The following is a 24,778-nucleotide window of genomic DNA, read 5'->3' as shown; positions in this document are numbered from 1 at the left end:
AAAGACTGAGGTTAAAGCTGCAGGACCCAGACACACAGCTAGGTTATCAAATGTAAAAAAATATGATAAATAATACAAAGAACATCATCACATTTGAGAGAACCATGTGAGCAATAGACCACTAGTCTCATCCCTTGCATGCTTTTGTTTTTTATGTATGTATATTAACATATATGTATACATGTTATTCTTGTCACAGTAAGAAGCAACATTTCCTCTTTGTACCACACACACACACACACACACACACACACACACACACACACACACACACACACACACACACACACACACACACACACACACACACATTTATAATAAAGTTAACTTTGACATTTCCCCCTTTTCTCTATCACACATTTAACAGTTGCAAAAACCCTGAATAATTTGCAATTCAAGACCACATTCATTCAGTCACATTAGGGTTACAAAACGAGGAAGTAGGGATTCAAAGTTGGAACACATCTTGCGTGTTCAAGTGTTCAGCATTTCAAAGTTGCTCTGGCTTATTTATGGCAGCCTGATGGGTCTTTGCCCGAGGCAGCTTCTCCCTGCAGCAGCACAGAGCCGCGCACATGGGACGTGCCACCGTCTCTTTAGTGTGCAGCCCTCATTGTCTGCCGTCACGCGTGTTTGTGCATACTGTGTGAGTGTGTGTTTGTGTTTGCTTTTGGCTTAATCAGCAGTGCTGAGTTTAGGAATTCCAGTTCATCAAAGAGAAGAGAAGAGTCAGCAAGATGTGAGCAAGTAGGATAGAAGATGGAGCTTCAGCCGAGAGGGAAGGGATTTTAGTAACACAAGGAGATGGTCAGGTAGTCAATAAACGGACAAGAGTTCAAGGGGCTGAACAGAGGCTTGAGTTAAGGACAGAGAACATGGAGTGGATTTGAGGTCATGGCTTTAATATAGGTTTCAAATCAAGTTCAGATGAAGGAAAAGTAATATGTAATGTTACCCATGTCATCACGTTCCCCACTGTTGTCCCTGCTGGCTAGTAGACAACTTTTCAGATCTGTTGTCATCCACGAACTGGAACATAAAGCACGGCATGTTGTGCTTATACTCTGCAGTTTGAGGTTGTGTTTTTAACAATGAAATGAATACTCACCACTCTTGTATGCAGTTGCAAGTTGTTAAAATACACAGACCCATTTCTTTTTTGTTAAATAGCGAATGTATTCAATCTGATGTATTGGATTTCTTTTGTTGTCAAGATGTGAGTCTCCAAGTTTGAACTCTTCAAATCTGAAAGTAGTCGGTATGCAGAATTGCCGTTTTCTGAATATTATTTGTAATATCAATAGATCATATTTGCTATCCATAAATGTATTTATTTTGGATATTGTGGATCTTCGCTTTTTTAAGGACCTTTTTATACCATTTCTTAATCAATGGTAGTACAATCAAAACTCCCCCATTGACTTATCATTTCTTATAAATGCTATGAATCATGGAAATCAACTGATCAATATAAAGCAGCAAAAAAAGTACAATATTGGCTTCCAAATTATGGTGTGGTAGAAAAATAGGTACAGTGAAGTACAAGTCTCACAATGTGCTTAGTTGCAGTACTTGAGTTCACTAAAGAAGCCGTGGATACATTTTTCATTTAACTTATGAGCAAATAGTCGCTTATTTACACAAGCAGCCATGAGCATCAGTTTGTCTCCGCTCGGTGAATGTAAGTCGTCTGTGAAGTCACGCTGCGGTGCAGAAGAAGTTTTTCCTCTTTGGGAAACACTCCATAAAGCTGGAGGCTCCTCTGCAGCCGGCCGCTGGAGGCCCTGAGGGAGCCGTTAGCTGGGGGGCCCGCCGGCCACAGTCCGAGCTGAGAGCGTGTCTCGGCACGCTCCCAGCGCAGCGGAGAGTTTCTTTTTCTCTTTTCCCGGAAGCTGATGGAAGTTTGACAAAATACACTCTGCCTCGATGGAATTTTTGAAAAGTGTTCAAAGAGGCCTTTTAGTGTCGGACCTCCACTTCGGAGACTGTAATATCTCAACGATTGTTGGGTGGATTGGCATGAAATTTGGTACAGACATTCATGTTCCTCAGAGGATGAACCAAACAGATTTTGATAACTCCTGACATTTCTTATAGTGCTATAGCAAGGATTAGCTTTCACTTATACTGTGAATATCTCAACATCAGAAGAATAGATCAGCACCAAACCTTTGTAAATCCTTTCTGTTTCCCTTCTCAACAGTACATACAATATACAGAACAACAACCCCTCATAATATTCATTTTACTGAATGGTCACTGGATGTACAGTATTGCAATAAATCCAACCGTAAAGCCAGTTTCTCAAATGAGCTGCAGATAATGTTTCCCTTTCACATGTAGCGTACACCAATGTCAGAAGTTGTCTCACCTGCTGAAAATACTTTGGTTTGCATTATTCAAAGGGTTGTGCCTGGGTGTAGCGTAGCGGTGGAACTACATGACGTGGATTATTGTTCATAAAGTGGATTCAAAGATTCAAAGCTTTATTGTCATATGCACGAAAGGTCCAAGGCCCTGTCAACATAGAGAAACAGGAAGTCACATAGGAATAGAAATAGTGTGAGGAGTGAAGTTGTGCAGGATGAGTAAGCTATGTAAAATATGTTAAAATCCGGTCCAAATTTGTCTTTTACTGCCTAATGACATGTCACCCTCAGCTGTTAACATGATAAAGTAAAGTGGTAAACACCTGCTTAACATCAGCCTGTTAACCCTGTCACTGTGAGCATGTTAGCCTGTTAGCTCAAAGCCAAGACAAGTTGTCCCTTCCCTCCCCAGCGTGGAATCCATGCGCTCTGTGGTATGCACCAATTACAGTGTTTTTCCCTCTTCCACACACACACACACACCCTTGACCTGTGTGTGTGTAGCTGTAGCCAAGTGGATGACTCAAGGTGACTTGTTTCCGAGAGAAAGCCCTCGGCTGTTTTACCATTTCTGTCAAGGTGACAAATGGTTGTTTGAAGTCGGCCCTGAAGTCCAGCCACTAAGTGACTTCACCTTCCAGCAGCAGCCCTTCTCTATTACGGATGATTTAGTAATGATATATCATCTCTGGCTTGTCCATATAGGGAGAGGTGACACTACAATGAGCAGGTTATTTGAGAAGGGTTTTTCTGTCATTCCCAGAAACGAGAGACTTTTCTCAACAAGCACTTTTACCGCTTATCCCAACCCCCCCCTCTCTCTTACTTTCTCCCTCCTGCACGTGTCCTCTCTGTTTTTCTCATTAGCCAGACAGATAAATATGGGTGCTCTGTTATGCTTTCTTTATCGTGTGTGTACATGCAGACGTAAACACTGCCTTTTATCATCTCCTCAATGCAGCGTTGGCCGGCTAGTTGAGTAGATTTGAAGAGTTTATTGGACACGGGTTATTTATCTTGATTTGTTTTGTGGAAAGCAGCGAGCTTTTGTCCAGAAACCAGAATAAGAATAAAGCTTCCTCTCATTCGCTGCAGTCTGTTTGCTTGTTATTTATCTCCCTGAAATCTTCCTTCCTCTGATCTACGCACAACAACACACCCCACCCTCTTCCCTCCATCAAAATGATGATTTAAAGGGGCCCTATTCTGCTCATTTTCAGGTTCATATGTGTACTTTTTGCCTCTACTGGGACATGTTTCCATTCTTTAATGTTCATAAAGCTCTTTGTGTTTCTCATACTGCCTGTGCTGCAGCACCTCTTTTCACCCTCTGTCTGAAACCAGAGCCCAGTCTGCTCTGATTGGTTAGCTGGCCGGCTCTGTTGTGATTGGTCAACTGCTTAGAGATGTCCCGCCCCTGAGCCTATCAGGTACAATGTGTTGGAGCACTAGCCAATAGAAGCTCTAGTGTTACATAATGATGTCATAATGTTGCAGGAAGTAAACAAAGGAGTCCAATGGAGGTGTTTCATGTGGGGGGAGGGGATGTTGGATTTTAGCATACCATTTACATGCACACAAACCCATGTAGCACACTAAGAGAGATCAGAAAGAGACACTTGAAAGAGCTTTTAATGAAGAACTTATTTGGACTGTAGTCTCCATCACGGTGTGAGAGTGTTTTTAGTCACTCTCTCACTCCGACCTTATAGAAACACAGGCAGTGACTTCAGTCTTCGTGTCTACAAAATATTTTTACAGCTTTCCCCAGAAAAGGTGTGTTAATGGACGCGTAGCTGCCTGGGTGGCTGGTTTGGTGTTTAGGTGATAAATAAAGACTGACCTGTGTGTTCTGTTTCAGATGACAAGCCCGTCCAGGAGGAGGACTGGGTGGTGTGCCAGCACCCAGAGTGTCCCGAGCGCCGGAGGGCTTCCAAGGTAAGACCTTTTAAACCCTTAACCCCGCCAGGTCAGCTAAAAAAAGGACAGTGATGTCAGAGGAGCAGTCAGCAGGTTTATCTTCGGACTGCCGTAATGTCTGGAAATGGAAGTGTAATCATATACAGCTCACTTAAAGTAAGAGGAATAATACACTTACTAGATGAGAAGACGGAGACCAGCCTGGGTCTGTCCAAAGGGATCAAACCTCTTAAGAGTAACAACCCCGTAAAACCTCCCAATCAACACGTTATATCTTGTAAGTTTAATCCTTACACAAATGGAATTAAAAGTCTTCACTTGTTGCAGGGACCCAATGACATGACTGCTCCTGATCAAGGAATAGTCCATCTTATAACCCCTAATGCCACAATTTGTCTTTTTACAATTTAGCTTCACAAAGATTTAACATACAAGTTCAGAGTTGCAGTCATTTTTTTGGGGACAGTGTAGCCTTTTCCACCTGTTCTCCCAGTGTTTATGCTAAGCTAAACTAAGCTAATCCGCTGCTTGATGTAGCCTTGAATTTAACTGACAGATAAAAGTTGTAACAATTCTGTCAACTAACTTGCAAACTTCTAGCTTTGTACCAGATAAACCAAGTCACATAGACACAAAGACACAGAAATAGTGATGAGTAATGACCTGTAGCAAAGGTCTTTGGCTTGACATTGCTATCAGAGAAAAGCTTTCCCTTGTTTCAATAATTGTTCTTGACTCAAACAAGTGACAACAACATCTAGTGTCCATAGGAATTATCTATAGTCGGGGGATAAAAGAGGAAATAGTGAGATAAAGAGCTCTAAGGATTGCAGAGAGAGGATATCTGCATGCTCCAATGGGTTAACAAAACAACGCCTTTGCCACGAACGCTACCGTGTGTTTCCTGTTTCCTACCGACAGACAATTCTGGTTTCTTGTAACCATAACCATAATCATGACCTAATCTTCACCAAGTAGTCCTTACTGCAACCATGATGACAAACATCCTGCTACCTTTACCAAGTAGTCATTTGAACCCATCTGTCCTCACCATATCCCTAAGTCATTTTGTGCTTTAAAGGGACCGAGCTTTAACCTGAAAATGACCCTCTTTTTTTTTTTTAAAGCAGGGATTAGTTTTGATTTTGGGAAGTTCTGACAAATGATGTGGTTCTCCCGGTGGAGATGTCAGAGGACAATTACATCGTAGTGATTTACTGGACTTGTTGTTGGCCTTCGTTAAACCTGTTGTCGTATGAACAGAAACTGAGTAATGAAATGGCTTTAAAATGAAGACACACACCCTGTCATGGTCCCTATAAATCTTCTCGGGGGCCCCCTAATCTCTTGACCACTTGTCGGATTTACCAAGAAGTTATTGCATCTCTCTTGGGTTGCATTGCAAGTTTGGAGCGCAGTGGTGAAGCTACTCTTTCTCCTTTTAGATGTTAAAAGGGGCGTGAGTGTCGGGGCTCTGTGTCTGCCCACCAGACTGTGAAATGAATTATTCCTTTGAAGCCACTGGTTTAAAAAAAAAATGGGAATCTGGCCAGAAGAGAAACCCGACAGAGTGTCTGGTCCGTCAGACGAGCTCTGGGCTGTTTTGGTTTGTCGCCTACCTGCCACTCGAGCTGGGCATTAGTCGGAGATGATGTCCCCTCCTGTCCTCTTAGTGGAAACAATGGGAAGGGAAAATGACAGAGTGCATTCAGACAGCACGTGGAGAGAGGAGACTGGTATATATAGTTGTCCTCCATGGTTACTGAGAATAATAAAGCAGGGGGGAAGAAGAGCGAGCCGAAGAGCTTAACCTGACCTACCCTCTCCTTACTCCGCACTTTATTGAGTCTCCCAACTTTTTTCCTGAAAGCGTGACACGCTCCGTACTTTAAAAAAAGGTTTGTTTGCAGAGTTTTTAATGAGGCAGAAGCCTAGTTCACATGCTGTATAATTAAAGTGTGTGTATTCTTTTGTGTTTTATACAGCCTGCTGTGGCACAGGGGGGAGACAGTGTGGGACAAAGCATGTCTGACGCCACCTGTCTCCTGGGTCAGGGTCGGGTTATTATGTAAGGAGATTAGGGAAGGAGGGGGATAGGTTAACAGACACAGGGTGGGAAACAAGTCTTTTGATTGAACACTTTCAACAATAATTGTGTTTGATGATGGCTGCACAATTTATGGACATTTTGGACCAGTGTCATATTCAAATTGTGGGAAACACACATTTTTAAAAGGCTTTCTAAGTGTTAAAGTACCATTTTGGATAAAGTTAATGTAACCTCAGTATGTTTTTGGTTTCTTTGGTAAGTGAGAGCGAAACAAAACAAGCTCTTGAAAAAATCATTCATTTGGATTTGTGATTCTGGCCAGCTCCAGTGTTCCCTCTCCTTGTCGCTGGCTCCACTCTGTTCACCAGCCGGTATATATTCCTGCGGGTTGATGCTGAGTAAAGCCGGTTTTTCTGACCTGCCTCAGCGGAAAAAAACTGATAAGGGTCAATCAAAACATTAAAACAACACTCCATAAAAACTGGAAACAAAACCACATAAATTCAGACAGTCATACCTTGGTCATGATTATTTTGGCTGGAGGAAAGTAATGGAAAATATTCTGTGTTTAGATGAATCAGTCGGCTGACAGAGCTCCAGTTATCGCATCAATTTTGAACACTTACTCTTTATAGCATGACCCCACAATGATCATTTCTCCCCTTGGAAAGTTGGGATATCCCGCAATGTCACAATTCCTACATTTTCTGTTGATTTTTAGTAGTTCGAGGTGTAGTAAACCAGTCATGTTAGTTTCCGCACAATAAAATCTAAGTTATTGTTCAGTGTGATTGACTTATTTTTCTTTTAACTCAATCTTAAGGCTGCTGTTGCTCAACAGTTATACAAGCATTGCCTGTGACTCGCTTGAGACAGCAGGGGGCGGTGTCATGGCACTGATTGGATGTTCCTGTATCTTCTGCCCTCTGGAGCTCAATCACTTTGCATTTGCTGCACAAGTAGTGAGAGGCACATTTCTAGGAAGAACTGGAACATAAATATAACTTCTACCTACACCACCCACTTGACAGATTTAAGAGGCATTTTTACTCAGAAAAAGAGCAACTTTTATTCTTCTCTTCAAGAGTTTATATTGTTATAAAATACTACGAATATTTTCTTTGATATGCTGGCAGCTTGGCAGGATCTCAGACCGTTGCATTTCATTTAAACCGCATGACTGGCTTAAACTCCATGAGTTCACCTGCACCATAATTCACTGAAGTCACACCAGGTGTCACGATCTGTGCCGTAGCTCAATGCCGTCACCACATCACACAAAAGCTCTCCTAAGGCTTTTGGATGGCCCGTCACATGTGTTTCCAATGGGGCTTACTGGATGCTTTTGCTGTGGTTTTTTTTTAGAAGACACCAGGATTTAAAATCAACCTGCAGGTGTCCAACTGGGAAGATGAGGTTCAATCAATCAGGACTTGGCCGAGTTGGTGGGATTCATTTCAGATTACGCTGGTTAGCGCTCAATGCTAGTCTGAGCTTGCTCCTTGGATCTAGACTCCAGAAAAGGGCTTATTATCCCTGATCGCTTCACCCCCCTCCCCCTCTGCTCCCTCTTTGCTTCACCCTCCCTCCCTTAGCTTTGGGAAGACAGGACCAGACTAGACAAAACAGAAAGGTGTGGGTCGCTTTGACAACGGGCCCCTCCCTGCCCAAACAGCTGGAGGCGCAGCGATGATGTGAAGAGAGTCGTGGTTGGGCAGAAAGAAAAAAGAGAAGTTTCAGTCCACTGGCTTTGACTTTCAGTTCCCCCGCTCCCACTTTCTCTCTTTACATGTTTTCAATGGGAAAAAGGGTTCTCAGTTGGGGGTGAAAAAGTGGAATGAAGCTTATGACCTATTGTTAATTTTCACTTAAGCTTTTGCTCTTGAAGACACAAACAAAAGACTAAAACTTTAGATCTTTAAATGATCTTTGGGACTGAATGCATCCATCCATCTTCCAATGCTTATCCAGAGATTGGTTGCAGACGGAGGCAGTTTCCCAAACATTCCTTTTCCTGGCCACATCAACCAGCTCTGACTGGCTACCAAGGTCCTCCCAGGCTGGCTTGGAGATAAAATCCCTCCACCTGGTCTAGGGTTTGCCCTCGGTCTTCCCACAGCTGGACCTGCCTGGAACACCTACCCAGGGAGGCAGCCATCGGGCATGGACCATCTCAACTGGCTCCTTTCTCACCTTAACCCAAGAACAAATGCCAGCCTACCTTCAGAGAAAACCCATCTTGGCAGGTTGTAAGTCTTGTTCCTACAGTCATGACCCAATGCTCCATGAACCACGTGAGGGCAGGAACAAAGGTGGACCTGTAGACTGAGACCTTTGCATCAGGGCTCTACTAAAGCAACTGCAGTACTATTGTAGTACTGCTGTAAACACCCTCAAATGAATGCATGAAACATCTCTCTATTTCAACCCTTTTTTCTGCTGTCGATATTCAATCTACAGTCTTTCATTTACGTCATCCCGTTGAAATTGGGTTTAAGTTTGCACCGCACTTTGATGGAAACCTGGCTCGAGTGTCTCATGCTGTCACACGCTCCCGACTCTCTCTCTCCACCATTGTGTTTCTGTTGGCTTCATTCTCCATCCCTATTGTTTCGTTCAGGCTCTGATTATGAGTAATGCTTTGGTTAAGTTTGCGGGGAAGTAATATATTAGTCATACAAGCACGGATGCAATGAAGCGATAATCCTCCCACAGAATCACCTTTTTACTAGCAGTTGAATCATTTAACCTTTAGCTGTGCTGTCAATTAACAGCTGTTGAATTGAATGGTCTTTTCATTTCTGTTACGTTTCCTTTCCTACTGACCTGCTCGGTTGAAACTCTCACCTAACTGACACTGACATGGGCTGTTAAGGCTGCTCAGTAAACACTCACATCGGGCTCAATGCCCACTTTCTGAAGGTGTCAAGGAGCTGAAGGGTGCAAGGTATTAGGGGGCATTTCCTGGAAGAGATGGATTAAAGTGTGGCTGTCTTGCAGTCAGACTAACACCCTTTCAGCCGTCTGATTGTCGTCCATCCTCCAGCCTGCAGGGATTCATGTCTCCTGCAAGGTGAGAGCAGTCAGTCACTCAGCATGGTATTGACTGTGGCACCGTTAAAAACTGCCTCATGCTTCCTCTTAGTTACCTCATCCTACATGGGGTTCTTTTGAAGACCATGTGGTGCATTTTCCTTCCTAAATTGTTGTTTTTCTTTTGCTCTTGGTGCAAATGTTTCCATCATTTTTACAAGGACAGCCCGTTCATCAATGTGCCTGATTGCTACCCGCATCCATGTCTCACAGTTTGGATTGCACTCACAAGTAACTGCAGACTACAGAGGTTTGAAATTGGTTTTCTGGGGAAAAATGTAGCCTAACAGGAAGTGACCTCAGCTTTAACTATAAAGTCCATGGAAAGTTTACTTTATGAAGTAATGCAAGCCAACTAATGGAAACGGCGGTCTGCAATGCTCTGATTATTCTCATTTGGACTTCAGGGGCTCTGAGGAAACGTTACATAATCACTCCTCGACACGATGCTGACTGTTGAGATACTGGTGTTAATTTGTTTATTAAGGGAAGGGGGGGGGGGGCGTGCTCAATGCAATCCCTTCTCAATTGCAGACACGTGTTCACACTCAGTGAGACTCAGTGGACACATTTTCTGCTGCAAGACCAACTAGGAATATGAAGTCTGTCGTTATTGAAATGTCTTTAAGGAGGGCTATTCTGTAGAGGAAGCAGCTGTAAAATCAAATGATGGATGCATTACAGTCTTGAGTTGTGCCAGTTTATGGACCAGTTAGTCTATTATTGACTGCCTGCCAATTGTGGTAAAAGTCACTCCTGCAGTTTGGTTGGTTAGACTTGAAGTGCATGTCAATTTTAGCAATTAGTCTTTGCATATTGGCAGATGTATGCTAGGTTAATAAACTAGACACATATTAGACAAGTAGAATTTACATGGTTATCCCATTAAGTACAGTAAAAACACTTTGATTTCATTATCAGCTTAATGGTAGCTTAGTGGATGCAGCAGTTCTTGGAGCTAAATGCTAATTTAAGCATGCTAACATTGTGATGATTACCATATTTACTATTTTAACCCTAATTATGGCTCTAAATAAAACAACTATCACCAAAGTTATCACCGATCATCCTTTGAATGACATGGATGTCTGTACCAAATATTATTGGGATCCATTCAATAGTTGTTGAGCCACAATGGTCGACCTCATGGTGAATGGACTGGAACGTTTTGGGTGCACGAAAGTCAGAGGGATTCATCACTGTGAAATCTAAGAGATAATGAGATCACTCAGTCTGGATTAAAGTGAAGGACTAACAGACAAACACTGCCCCCCATAGAGCCATGCCTAAAAAAGAATTTGGATGCAGACGCCAGATTCAGTCGACGAGTTGTAGCTCAGTTGGCTAACGAGCCGTACAATGTACCAGACTTTAATTGGACTTGTAAAATATCTAGTAAATCTGAAATTAATTCAGACCGCACATTTTTTCTGTGCAACCAGATAAAGTGATCCTAGGCAGCTGCTTCTGCGTGTTTCATTTGCTGGAATAAAATCTGACTGACTTGCCTCTCTTGCACTTTAACAACCTGTTCTTGATTGACCATTCATCGTCGTTCTGTAAAGTTCCAGTTTTTTTTATGATGGATTAGTTTGAGTTCATTACCACAGCATTTTGTTTACCTCATATGTTAATGAAGTAAGCTTTGTGACAACAACCAGTGTGAGACAAAAGGAAGGTAGACGTCCTGATGGAAAGACTGGATGGATCATCAGTCTTGCATAATGATATGTTTTTCGGTCCAACTGGCCTCTCGCCTCACACGTCAGACGATAATAACTTTTGTTATGAAGTGAACAGCTCCCTCGTGTACCAATCAAAGAGGCTGTACTTTTCCATGCCTATTGGATGCGATAGGCCATACTAAGAAACTGACTCTGTGGCGGTGACTCATTTTACATCAGGCTACCGTCACACCAAATTATCTGATTCCAGTGAAAATTCAAAACACAACATGTAGAGTGCGTCTTTTCAGGTCGATTCAGGTGATTTCAGTTTGTATCACTTCTCTTGAAGCGAGGCCGCGTACATTTAACAAAATAACACAAATGTTTATAGAAGCACTTTAAAAGCAAGCCATGGTGTTTTTTTCTTCAGTTAAGTATATACAAACGTATCCATTGTGAGTAAAGTGCCCACACTAGGTTTCAAAATGATGAAATAATGTTGCTTCACCAACTGAAGTGTGGAAAAAAATAGCATATCTGTTCAACCGTCCGTAGTGGAAAGACAACCAGTTTGACGAGCATCCAGCAATAACAAACACGCTGGAGGACACTGAATTATGTGCTGTGTCCTTACATACAATGTGTGGTCGGGAAAGTACAAAAGCCATGAAGGGTGTTGTACCAGTGACGCCAGCTCAACCCCGGCAGGAGCATCCCAGTCACGAAGCAGCATCGCGGCAGACGGGGGAATAACAGGAAGAGGGTACCTGATTGACGATTGAAAACGGCCCTGTATGGCCAATATAGTCGGGGTTCAAAGACTTAAGAGAAGTCCCCCAGTGAGGAGACGGATTTGAGAAAACAACCCCGCTAAATCCCTCGCATGCGAAGAAAACCCCACTAATTGTAGGTTTGCTCCGTGTGTTTTGAGAGCATAAACAACCCCCTGCTTAATGAAACGCTGTGAGAACAGCAGCCTGCTCTGCTTAGTTAGAGAGGCGATAATAAGCTTTGAAAAATCTCCAATTCACAATGTGTTATTATGGCTGTGGAAGCGTGCTCTCTAAATCACTCCTAACTGAAGCGAGCCACGAAAGGCGTCGTCACGGGTGAAATATTTGGCTTTAATCCTTTCTCTGCTCTTCTGTTTCTCACACCACCTTGATAGATGGATAGATAGATAGAATCCCTCTTTATTTGTCACATATAGTACACATAGCACACAGCAGAGCACACACAGTGAAATTGGTCCTCTGCATTTAACCCATCCTAGTACTAGGAGCAGTGGGCAGCTATTGTGCAGCGCCTGGGGAGCAACGGGGAGGGGGGATTGAATGTGTGTGGTGCCTTCCTCAAGGGCACCACAGCAGGGCCTAGGAGGTGAACTGGGACCTCTCCAAGTAGCAGTCCACTTTCCATATTTCAAGTCTGTTCAGGGACTTGAGCCGGCGACCCTACGATTCCCAGTCCAAGCCCCTACTGACTGAGCCACTGCTGGACAAGTGCTCATCCTTGCTCACATTTCCCATGTTTCCCCCCCCCCCCCCTCTTATTTAACCTCTCCCTTGAAGACTCGACGAATCTGGATTATGGTTGGTTATCCAAGGGTTAATACCAAGATCGGGCATCAAGGGGAGGCCACTCGTGTTCAAGCCCCCAACAATGGCAGTGGCCGTGGGGTCTAATCCTCAGAGATAATTGCATCGCTGCTGTCCACTCTTTTAAATATAGTCTCCCCCTAATCAATGCTGACAGTGGGGGGTGGCGGGGAAGACATGGATTCAACAGGTTGCCTTGTTTTGAAGACAAAAAGAGGTGGGGGTTTGGGCAATACTACAAACACACAGCCCTCGGGGGGGCTTGTTTTTGTTAGCTAGCTAATTGCGGGGGGGGGTTTAGACACGGTTCATCTTGGATTAACCTGAATGACAAAAGAACAGAGAGCATCGGGCTGAGTGTTTGCGGTCAGAGCAGCGCACTGAAACGAGGCATCAGGCCATAACTCAAACTCACTCTAGCACCACACTCCACTAACACTTCACTCTCCCCACACACACACAGCCACACACACACACATCGTACCACACACGGAAAGTGAGGATTGTTTTAATTTTTTGATTTATATGCCGATTACATAGAAACGGGAAATTCTCCCATTTTAGAATCCAAGAATGAAGGGGGGTATTTTAGATGTTATCAAATCTCTATTCATATCTCTTTGGTGGATTCAGGACTGTATAGATTTAATAAAAGCGGTGCAAAGTGTTATTAAATCTCTACAGATGTGATGCATTCATATTGATTTAATACAAATATTTTTAAGGTTCAAAGATATCCTGACTGTAGTTCCCAAGCTTTAAAAACACTACAAACTACATTTCCCACAATTCAACGTCATCTACTGTCTACTGAACGACTACAGGTGATGACCTTAAATGCCATTTTTTATCCAAGCAACTTTCTGATGATTTCAACTATCAGATATGCTTTTAAAACCCAACCAAAAATCCTCCTATTTCCGAGGCTAGGAGGATTTGTACTTTTCCTTGACAGACACAACGGACACAGTTCTCGTTGCAGCTCTGAATGCTCACACCATTAACTGAAAGTGAGACATCACTGTGGTGTAATCGGGGTTATTTTCTCTCAGATAGTACATAGCCTCAGGAGACATTACACAACTGTGTTCATAGAACGTGCTGCACTTTAACTATTGACTTTGACAAATATGTTGGATTTTCCATAAAAAATCACTACAATTTATTTAATCTTGACCACTACACACCCCCAACACAGGCATTGTTTTTAGATGTTACATAAGGTACCATTTCAATTAGATTTTATAATTAAAGTAGAACAGAAATAACCCGTTTGTTTTGATTTTTTCATTTAAGAACTGACCCAGACTGAACAGATGTGTGTTGAGTGTGTTTTAACACGTTCACTTCCGTATCTGCTTCCAGTCAGCCCTTTTTTGGAGAGCTGAACTCCCTCTTTAACCTTCTGTCCCCTTATGGTCATAGTTCAAAAATCCAGCAGGGGAGTCTGGAAGGAACATAAATACACGAAATGTTCTTCTGCTCGCTGAGTTAAATTTACATCTGAATTACCACAACTGCACGTCAGATGGATGAAAACTGAGCCATTTCTCAAGAGAAAAAAAGAGCTCTGATTCGGTGGGAGTTTACATGACTCAGCCAGGATGTGTGTGCGTTTCTGGGGGTGTGTGATTGAGCAGATAGGCGGGGTTGAGGATTTTAACCCGGTGTATTTGAGTGTGTCTCCCCAGTAGACTGCTGTAGTAAACAGAGTGAGCCTCTCTGACACGCTCTTTCAATCCTACACGTCTGTCAGATTAACTCGGGTATTTTAGGAGCTTGAAACTCACTGACGCTCACGGCTTCGATCCTCGGTCGGGACATAAACTTTCACCACCTGCTGTGCATCGGAGCTATTGATTGATTCTTCCACTGAAACTCAGATACTTTCCTCAGAAACTGGAGCTTTCTATGGTAGGTGATGTAAAGGACAAGCTTTTAATGGAAGAATGTATGAAGTGCTGAGAGTGTGTTGCTGCAGTAGCATGTGCTGTTTGAGTTTTCATTCATTTTTGTGAAAGAAAACTCAAACAGCACTTAAATAGGACTTATTCTGTCATTGATTTATCTTGTCAGTTGTATTGTTAGGTTTACAAACCAGCAGAAAACGGTTAAATTGAGGTTTTTCGAGAAATGACTTCATGTTTCTGTGCTTTGTTCAGCTGACAGGACCCAAACATTGTGAATTTTTGCAAAAATCCTTGCATTTGAGTCAAAATGTGCACTTTTTTCTGAATAAGTAACTGAAACGGTTGATCTATTATCAAAGGAGTACACTTTTTCTGTCTGTGATGCTGTGAAGGTACCACACATTCACATCCGTTGAACTTTATGTCCTCCTTTGTCTGCATATTTCACATCTGCTTTTTATATCAAGTGACCAGTTGTACCCCCTGGCACCCACCAGAGTTCCCTGCTTTTCCATTTTCCCACACCAAACTTGAAGTGGTTTGCAAAACTAATTTCTTGGAATACCCAGTTTTTTCCCCCTCCTTCTCACTTCCTCCTTTTTTGGTCTTGTTCACCGCCCTCCTGTCTGTCTCTACTTTTTTCTCCTCCTGCCCTGAAGCTATGAAAGGCAAGGCAGGTTGCGTCACAGTCCGGCCGGCAGACAGCAGTCAGTACACTTGACTTTGTTAGAGCAGAAAGAGAGAGACCAGCTGCTGGTGAGTGGTGCTTTTTACCTCCAGAAGTTGTGTTGATCACCTTAAGCTGAGCCTGGTGTTTAGTTCTTTAGCGCTAAGAGGATTTAGGGGTGTTCCTATCTTATTTACAAGCAGCTTGAGTGGGTTGTTTTGCTCCTGTGACGACACTGTGACAGTGGCATGTGTCATTAGGGTGTCGTGTAAATATTTGACTCTGCTGCGGGGGTCAGATGTCTGCTGAAAACATCTCCAGAAAACGTCATTTCTGCTTCTAAATACAATCTTTAAAGACACTCCAAAACAATATCCTGTTGGTGGTTGTTGCAGTTTACATTTTTCCCTAATTGTGGTTGAAAGAATGCAACCATTGTAGTTATCTAAAAGGAAAACAAGTTGGGGAAGGAGGTAATATTCTCCGTGGGCTGCATGTTGAAACATACCTTTCGCAGGAATGCTTAGTGTACAATGAGGAGTTACAGTGTTTCCTGTGAGCGTGTTTGCTCTTGAGTTTGTTGTTTTCTGTGGCAAAGACTCAAACCTGGAGTGCTGACCTTTTTGAACAGTGTCTGATTTCACCTTCAAAATGTTTGTGGCGTTAAAGATAACGGATATTGTGTTGATGCACATTTAGGACGGTAATTCAGTTGAGAGTTGACACGTATTTTCAAGCAGAAAGGGAAATGCTTGTTTTCCCTAGTGGATTTCGAGGGAGTACTTTACTTTCCCGTGTTGCTCGATGATACATTACTTATAAATGTCTATAATGTGAAATCTGGGGAAAACCAGCGCTCTTCTATCATGTGTCACTGTGCAGAGGAGGGTAACGTTAAGGAATGATGTGTACTATTACACAGATTGTAATCTACCTGCTGCTTAGATTACAAACAAGCAAATGAGTCATACACTGATCTGGAGACTGATATTCATTTAGGGGTAATCCTTTTATTTCTGAGCAAAGTAACTGGTAAAGGGCAACACATGTGATCAAAAGGCCAATTATTACCAAAACAGTTGACAGAAACAAATTCATGACTTCATTTACAGTACTTGTTGTAGATGTGTGTTCGCTTCTTAGCACAATTACAGTTGTATTCAGTTTTAACCCCACATATATTTTGTCACAGTTAATATACCTAGCTTTGGATTTCCCTCCATGTTTTTAAATCCCTCTAACAACAAAAATCGCTTCATAAAAAACTGTGTTTATCTACCCTTACTAAAGCCACACATTTTAAAATGTCCCCCTATCTAGCTTACTACCTACAATACCATGTAGTTCCTCAACCAAACATCCAGACAAAGTGGAGGTAGAACATAAGAATAAAACCAGTAAATGAATATATAAAAAACAGTACTGTACTGTATGAGTAAGGCTAACTATCAACAAACACAACGCTGCTTTATATTACTAAATATACTATATTTTCTAGATGTATCATCAACTAATCAACTGAAATATAAAATAAAATAGCATTTACGTTTTTTTTAAATAATGTTTTACTTTCTTTTGAAATGCTATTTTATTTTATTGTAATTAATTAAAAAAAAGTTCCCAAATTGGGATCAATAAAGTACATTTATCTATCTATCCTTCTATCTATCAAGATACAGGTTTGTATTCCCATGGAAAGGCAATAAACGCCTTTTAGAAATGCATATATGTGTCCTCTAAGTGTCGACTATAGCTCATGAATTGCAGCTAATCAAATAAGCTAATTTGAAGCTAATGAAACGGACCAAACCCTGCTTATTGGTTTCTAAAACGACTACTTATATTCAGTGTTTAATATCTAAGTTATCATTGTAAACAACATTATGGTCCATAGTGGAGTTGGCGAGCTTGACATGCATAGCAACGGTAACCAGGGGGCGGGGCTTAGTGAATGGTTAACAGTCTGACTTCTTTTTCGAACTCTGTATTTTTACGTTATCCAATTTCAGGTATCAGTCTACATGCGGTTAAACGTACAGCACTCCTTATGGGGATCATTTTATATACACCTGCTGTTTCTCTGTTTTATTGTCACTCTGAGCAGCTCTGAATGACATCATCCTGTTTAACAACCCTCCTCTCATCCTACATTTGATGTCGGTTAGTGAATGAGCGCTCGCCACAATTTAACCAGCGCGGGTCCTTTTGATGAACATACTGAACATGTGTCTGGTTAAACCCCCCCCCCCAAACACACACACACACACACACACACACACACACATGCACATTTGGCTGGGAGGATGAAACACAACAAGTGCCTCCGTTTGAGTAAATCCATATGTGTGCAAAGGCGGTGCGGTACGGTACCAGAGTGAAGGGGAGATGGATAATAGGGAACAGGCAGGCAGTGTTGTTGCATAACGGCCGCAGTTTTTTTTAAAGTCGGCCCTGGCTCTCCTCTTCCAACTCCTCGGACAGATGGCAGCAGAAGAAAGCAGCCGCTCTCCGCTGTGCCACTCCTCAACAGATGCATCGCTTATTTATTGAAAAATAAATCAGACTCCGGGGCCAGGCCTGCCTAGAATCCCACCCCCTTTGATCTTCCGCAGCCTTACTGGATGCTGTTTTCAATCCCACCTACTGGGTCACAGCTAATGGCAACTCTGTGCAATGTTTAGGAAAGCAGGCCCTCTGCAGAGGCCATATGGGGTCGGGTGCTCTGCTTCCAAAAGGGCGATAAAAGTTGGAGAAAGGTAGCTAGAAAAGTTACATGTAGCAGAGTCTGACCCTGCTCTGTCGGTTTAAGAGAAAACAACTTATGTAACATCACTCATGCTTATTGCGGCAGCAGATATGGGATTGTTTACTGCGTTTTAAAACAAATCAACTATAAGACAGCGTGGATTCGTGCATGAAGGTGAGCGTTGGAGAGAAAGTTAATGCCAGCAACTGAGAAAACTCAAATGTTGCAAATTCCGATTTAATACCGATATAATTTATGAAAGCTGTTGGCCTTTCTTCATCTTGAAAGCTGCTAAAAAGATAAGTTATATCATTTCCAAACTTTAAATCAATTCCAGTCTTTCAGCAGCTGATAAAAACACCAAACAACTGTATGGTCTTACTTCTCCGATGTCAGGATTTGTAACTTTTACAAATAGTGGTCTTGAATCGTTACAAAATGAGTTAAATAGAACCAGTTTAAAGACGATATATTGAGGGATTTTACGTTTGCAGTAATAAGTGCTCTTTTTTAATAAATTCATGAAGAATTTACCCATTGAAAAACAGCTCCTAGATTAACCAATGCTCATGTTCACCACCCTATAATGAGTATTTAAAAAAAAGTCTCATATGCAAATATCGGGAAACACCCAGTAGTTATCCTCAACATGGTCTATCATTATGGATAATGAGGGATCAGGGACGGATTTATTCGTCAGTCTTTCTAAGATTAGTCAATATTATTTAGATACATTTTGCAATCTACAGTCAATGACATAAGTCCTTCTGTTTTTGTGGGTTTTAATCTATTTCTCCAAAGGATAATGACGTGTTTTGTACTCGTGATCTTGAGAAATATGGTATTTGATTTGGTTTTGTACACCAGTGTTTCTTTAGTCCCTGCGCTGTGTATTGTTTTGATGCACGCACAGGTGAAAGGTCATCACGAGTGTATTTGTTTGAGAAAATCAGACAGCAGACACCTTTTTCTCATTCTTAGACTATGAACAACTGATGATGTGTACATGCGTCTGACTTTTATCTTGGATTAGTTTGGTTTTATAGACGGTGTGTGTGTGAGCTGTTCTGACCAAAGTCTGTCTGGATGTTTGGCTGACTTCACTGCAGTCTTACTTATTTGAACATGACCGTGCATGACTTTGCCTCAGCAGGTGTTAACCGATTATTTGGGTGCGTTGGTATGTTTATTGGGATGTGTTTTCCTGAAAGGACAGAGCAAAATGAAGAGGGCCAGGGTGTGTTTTTAAGTACAAGATCCCACTAGCCGTCATCTCCGGCCCCTCGTGACGGATGAGGAGCGACACTAGCATAGCTTTCTGCTGAGGATATTATCCACACCAGTTGCCAAATCAGTGATGACTTTCGTGTCAGGACAAGACCTTTTAAAGCTTAGTTTTCTGTGGGAGTGGAGTGATAGTAAGCATTAAAGTTGGCCCGTGTAATTAAACACAGCGTACCTGGACGGCGGTCGCAGTCTCAACAAAAGACTGGAGTGCCGTGTTGGACGGACGGACGGCCAAACACAGCGCTTTGAGCTCCGATAAACCAAACAGAAATCCTCCATTGTCCCCGATATGAAGCATTAATCTCATTGTTGTGAATTGTGTTGGTTCAGGTTCGCTTTGATTTCGGGTTTTCTATAGTGAGTGGGTATTTTTAGTGGGGGGGGGGGGGGGTGATTATGGCTACTTGGAACAATTACAGGGAATTGAGTTTGCTCTATGGGTGTGGGCACCACAATGAAAGACAGCTGTGCTTGCGTGTGTGATTATGTATGTGTGGTATACAGCAATACACATGTGGGAAACTCCTGGTTTCACAATATGTCAATAAAAGATAAGATTTTTTTATACTTTATGCCGTAAACCCAGCCTCATCCTCCCACACTGAACTAGAGAGTGTTTCTCTCAGTTCATTCCCACCTATCAGTATTGACATATATTTGGGTAGTGGTTATCTTGTGTTGACATTACTTCAGCCATTTAAAAGTTGGTCTCCATTAACCAGTACTTAATTAATACCCAATTGAGACGCCAGATTTTTTTTTAATAAGAAATATGCAACATGCACTTCTCATTTGAAGCATTTGCTGTCAGTTGCTTTGATTTAGCAGATTATGTTAATTGCAGAATGGTTAAAAAGTGTGTGTGTCAGTACGAGGTCTAGTTGGAGCGATGGCTCCCATTGAAAAGCGTCTGTGTGCTGCTCTTTAATTGAGATAAGGTAGTTAACCAGATCTGCATTTGCCAAACAGACCACTTATTCCTCATCCTTGAAGTGTTTGCTCTTGTAAAAGTATAGAAAATCACTTCCATTAAAGCCTAAATCTCAGCTTTTTTTGAGCTTTTCCTTGAGAACCATTCAGACTCTTTCAGATGCCTGAATGGGGCTACACTAAGCCAACATTAGTGAGTGAAAATAAACCGCTATTATAAACTGTTTGTTTCTTTTAGTTAAAAAACCCCAAACATAAAGCTTCCTCTTCCCTTGGCAAATAATGTAATTGGCTGCATCATGTAAATATCCGGAAATTATATCATACCAGTATTTCAGGATGATCAACTCGACAGTTTTGCATCGGCATCCCCGGTATTTGGAGCAAGCGAGGATCATGCGGTGACGAAGTCAGTAGGATACAGCTGTTATTTCACTGTGTCCCAATACATTTAATCAGTACTCAAAAGGTTGTGCTGCTCATCTTTTTGAGGTTAAAAACCAAAGCGTTATTGGTTTGCAGCCAAGACACCGTGATAACGATCTTAATAAAATCTTTGAGTTTTAGTCCCTTAACCCAATAAGATTTGATAAGAAATCTAAATTTGATCAAATACAATTCCGTCTCTTATCGACAGCAAAACAAGGAAATCCTATTATCCCTCAAATAAAAAACCTTGACACTTGGGATGTAAGACAAACTCCAGGCTCACGTATCCTCTTCTTGCTATTCAATTACGTGCATGCACGCAGTGATGCATGCTGTTGCATAATGCTAGGTGTGCTCTGGCAGGACAAGGTGTTTCTGAGGGGGCCGAGTGTGAGGTGACGTAGTGAGGTTGCAAACCCACAGGAAGTTCATCAGGTATAGTTCTAGCAACAGACATATCATTACTGGGCCTTTGTCTTTCCTCATAGCAACCACGAGAATCTCACTGAGCCAGACGTAAAGTCTTGGTCTGAATTTATCTGCATCCTTTCCCCCTCTTTGCGTCATTTAACTCCTTTTACACCAAGACTGATTACCCCTCCATTTTCCATTTTCCATTAGAAAAAATCATCCTCTGGAGACAGAATTGTGACGTCGCTGATGAAGACGTTGCAGCCAAATTGAACTGCCAGGCTTTTTGCTCTAAACCCTAATGTTCCATCCTTATTTATAAATCATGTTTAAGACATTTAGGCCTAAAACACCTGGAAAAAATGCCTGGAAAACGTATGGGCGATTTTAGAAGAACCCTCTAAAACCTGAAGTTTTTCTGGAAATTCAGCAATTGTGTCAACGCCTACTAAATAATTGATTTCTCAGCCTCTGCAGCAGATACAAACAAAATTCAAAAAGTATTTGAGAGCTTACAGCGGTGGCTTTCATGAGTGGCCTCTGCAGGTAAATCGACTTTCACCCCTGGGGATTCTCCCTCCTCCACTCAGTTTCAAAACCTTTGAACTCATGGTCAAATTCATCGTTGTCTTCAAACATATGTCTTAACCATAAATCCCGGTCGATTGGTTCGACGGGTTCAAAGTCGTCAGCAACAATGTCTTCAGCGCTGTGCAGATCGTCAATATCACTACCTTCACTGATTTCAGAATTCCCTCCGCAGTAGTCTAAGTCTGCCATGATTGCTCGAAAAAATCCAAACAATACCACGTGTATATTCTGATGCATTTCGTTGGCTAAGAGGCCGATAATTAATGCAAAGAAATACCATAGAGATCTTGTACCAGAAAAAAGACGTATCCGCTTTCCCGGCTTCAATGGTAGAAATACGGCAACGCTTTCCCGGCTGAAAGGGGTTAAGACATTTGAACCTGAAGTTAATATACCTGTTCCCCTTGTTAAATCGCATTGTCTGCAGCACAGGCAGAGGAAAAATAAAGACCTTTTGGATGGGAACAATACAAATTTGGATCTGAAAAGGAGCAAAACAGAACCCATTTAAGGCTACTGATATAATTTCCAAACTTGTATTGACCATGTCGCTCTTACGACAGCTGATGCTTGCCCTCGTATGTTGCGTGCAAGTGTTGCAAGGATTAATGTTTAACAATCCTGATTCACCTCGGAAGACTGCAGTCATCTCCTCCAAACAAGAAGAGCTTTATTACAGCTGAGCGACTGACTGATGACACACTCCTCTAGCAGGCATGCCCGTGTTTGCAAGTTGTGTGTCGGCGTGTCTGCAGGATGTGTGGAAACACGGGGTGCAGAAGCAGGTGCCACGTGGCGCTGAATGTGCTTAGCCAAGACGAGGGGGCCGCTGTGTGATCTCAGCTGTTGGGGAATGGGATGAAGGTTGGGGCTTGCAGTGTTTCATCTACAGTCACTCATGCTAACCCCACTCCCCCGAAACCCCCCGTCTAATCCAGCCAGATCTGAGAGCAGGCATGCGGAGAGGGGACAGACACACGCGACACACTCTCATGACAAAAGAGGCATGTATCCTGTCAGCTGTTTTCCACGGACACATTCTCTTACAGTCGGCTTCACTTACACACTCCTCCTCCTCCTCCTCATTGTTGTGTCAGGACTCCAGATCCAGAAACAGCCGGATAATGAAAGTCGGCTCGTGGCTGTACCCGAGTATCAATCATCCCTCTCATTGATAGGAATGTTGAGTATTGCAAAAATCCTTGTTGTCCTGGGTGAAGTTATTTTAGGATTACATCTTCATTTATCTGTCATGGTTACAAGCTGTTCTTGGTTTTGTTTGAGGGTTGTTTTTTTTTCCTGTGATGCACTTGTTTGTCTTGGCTAAAGCATCAGATGTTTTCAGCTGGAATGTGAACGCCCCCAACCTGATAGAGGGGAAGGGCTATACCTATCTGGTGCTATTGTCTAAATATGGCATCTGATTTCTCTGGCCCGGCCGTTCTCGTGGAACACACACCACCTCGGTCTGAAGGTGACATTTGACCCCGCTGCATGAAAATGTGCATTGATGTTGGCTTCAGAGGGCTCTGAGGAGGTGGTGTTGTAACAGATTCGTGCGACTTGTTCGCGTCTGCCAAGAAGCTGTCTCGTTGGCAGTGTGGTCTGTGGAGGTCAGTGACTCAGTCCGAGGTGAGACACTTTACTTTAGCTACTCTGCAACGATTGAGAAAGGACCTGAGATTTCACACTGTTCTACCACGATAACTATGCAGAGAGCACAAGACTCAACAGGCCCTCTAATTGTTTGGAAAACACTCATGGTCTGTCTAGGATGAATCTATGGTGGTGTTTTGCCAATATCATGACACGTGTCCAATATGTTACCACTTACTCTCTGCAGACTATTCCCAATGGCCTCAGCTGTGGTGTTTTTTATAACCAGACGTTAGCATGAGAATTGGGGAGTATCTACTTTTTTGTATCTTACTGACATCTCACTGTAGGTTAACAAATTGGTACCACTTCACAATCAGACTACCCTTATGAAGGATTCATAGAGGGTTTATAATTAAGTTATTAATTAGGTTGTAAACACTTCATCATGAAGAACCATTTTTAAACCAGTTCTAACATAGTTTTCATACATCAACACGGGCTCACTATTTGGCAAGTTGACTAAGCCTTATATTGGCTACCTAGCTTACTTCGTCTTCTTCATCAGCCAGCATCCTCTGTATCTGTTGTTCACTGAGTTGATCCCCCCCCCCCCCCCTCTTGATGTGTTTTGGCCATATAAGGTTTAGCAGTACAGATAAATGTGAGATCACTATTTGGCAAGCAACCGGTCACAGTTGCCCTGTTTATCTCTTGTCTTGTAAAAACGTATTAAGGATTTATAAAGTGTTCACAACCTAATGAATGAATGAATTACAAACTATTGGTTAACCCTTTATAGGGTAGTATTATTGTAAAGTGGTTCCCAAAAATTGAATTAGAATAGTTGGTCCCATTGAAAGGTTTATCCATATTATCTTGAATCCAACTTATGAAAGCAAGATGAGGCAACCCTTTGCGTTGCAGCATGCTGTTCATGCTACGTTCACAGGTAACCTTCGTAATGAACCCTAACCTTAACCCTTGTATTCGCCGTCTTGTTGAACTCAGTTGACACCACAGCTTCATAGAAAGCCACCGGTATTGATTTATAGCTTCCCATAATACCAACCAAGCCTAATCGGCATGCCACACACACCAACTGAAATTGGGAATATTTAACATCATATCTGATAAACACCAGCATGTCATTATGTGTTAGCATGGGACGCTAGCATTTAGCTTAGAGCCCGGGTACAGTCTGTCTAGAGTCCATAGCAACAGGCTGTAGATTAACCTTTGGGAGTTAAAGGTAATACTAGTTTATAACCACTCGGGGTCTAGATTAATGGATGAGGCAGTTATTCCTATCAGTAATAATAACATTTGAATGGTCTAAATGCTCTATTTCTTGCTGCCTGTCACTTTGTGGTATTGGTCCAAAGATGAGCAATTACTCTCGGTGTATTAAACTGGAATAAGCCTGGTGGTGGTGCCTATTGAAGGAGAGCATGTCATGATCACAGTGAACAGGCCCGTTCTCTGAGCCTCTTGTCCCTCAGTCTCTTTCTATT

At 42.3% G+C, this 24,778-nt stretch overlaps 1 protein-coding gene across 1 annotated transcript in view; it reads left to right on the top strand.

Moving 5' to 3' along the window:
- The window catches only part of plekhg5b (pleckstrin homology domain containing, family G (with RhoGef domain) member 5b), a 61,441-nt gene that overhangs the window by 5,258 nt on the left and 31,405 nt on the right, over positions 1 to 24,778 (top strand). The window contains 1 exon segment of the mRNA XM_063886346.1: positions 4,231 to 4,307. Coding sequence (XP_063742416.1) covers positions 4,231 to 4,307 — 77 coding nt within the window.

This window comes from Eleginops maclovinus, chromosome 1 (assembly GCF_036324505.1).
Source record: "Eleginops maclovinus isolate JMC-PN-2008 ecotype Puerto Natales chromosome 1, JC_Emac_rtc_rv5, whole genome shotgun sequence".
Classification (NCBI taxonomy): domain Eukaryota; kingdom Metazoa; phylum Chordata; class Actinopteri; order Perciformes; family Eleginopidae; genus Eleginops; species Eleginops maclovinus.
The sequence above is the reverse complement of the archived record's forward strand: the minus strand, read 5'-3'. Positions and strand labels throughout refer to the sequence as shown.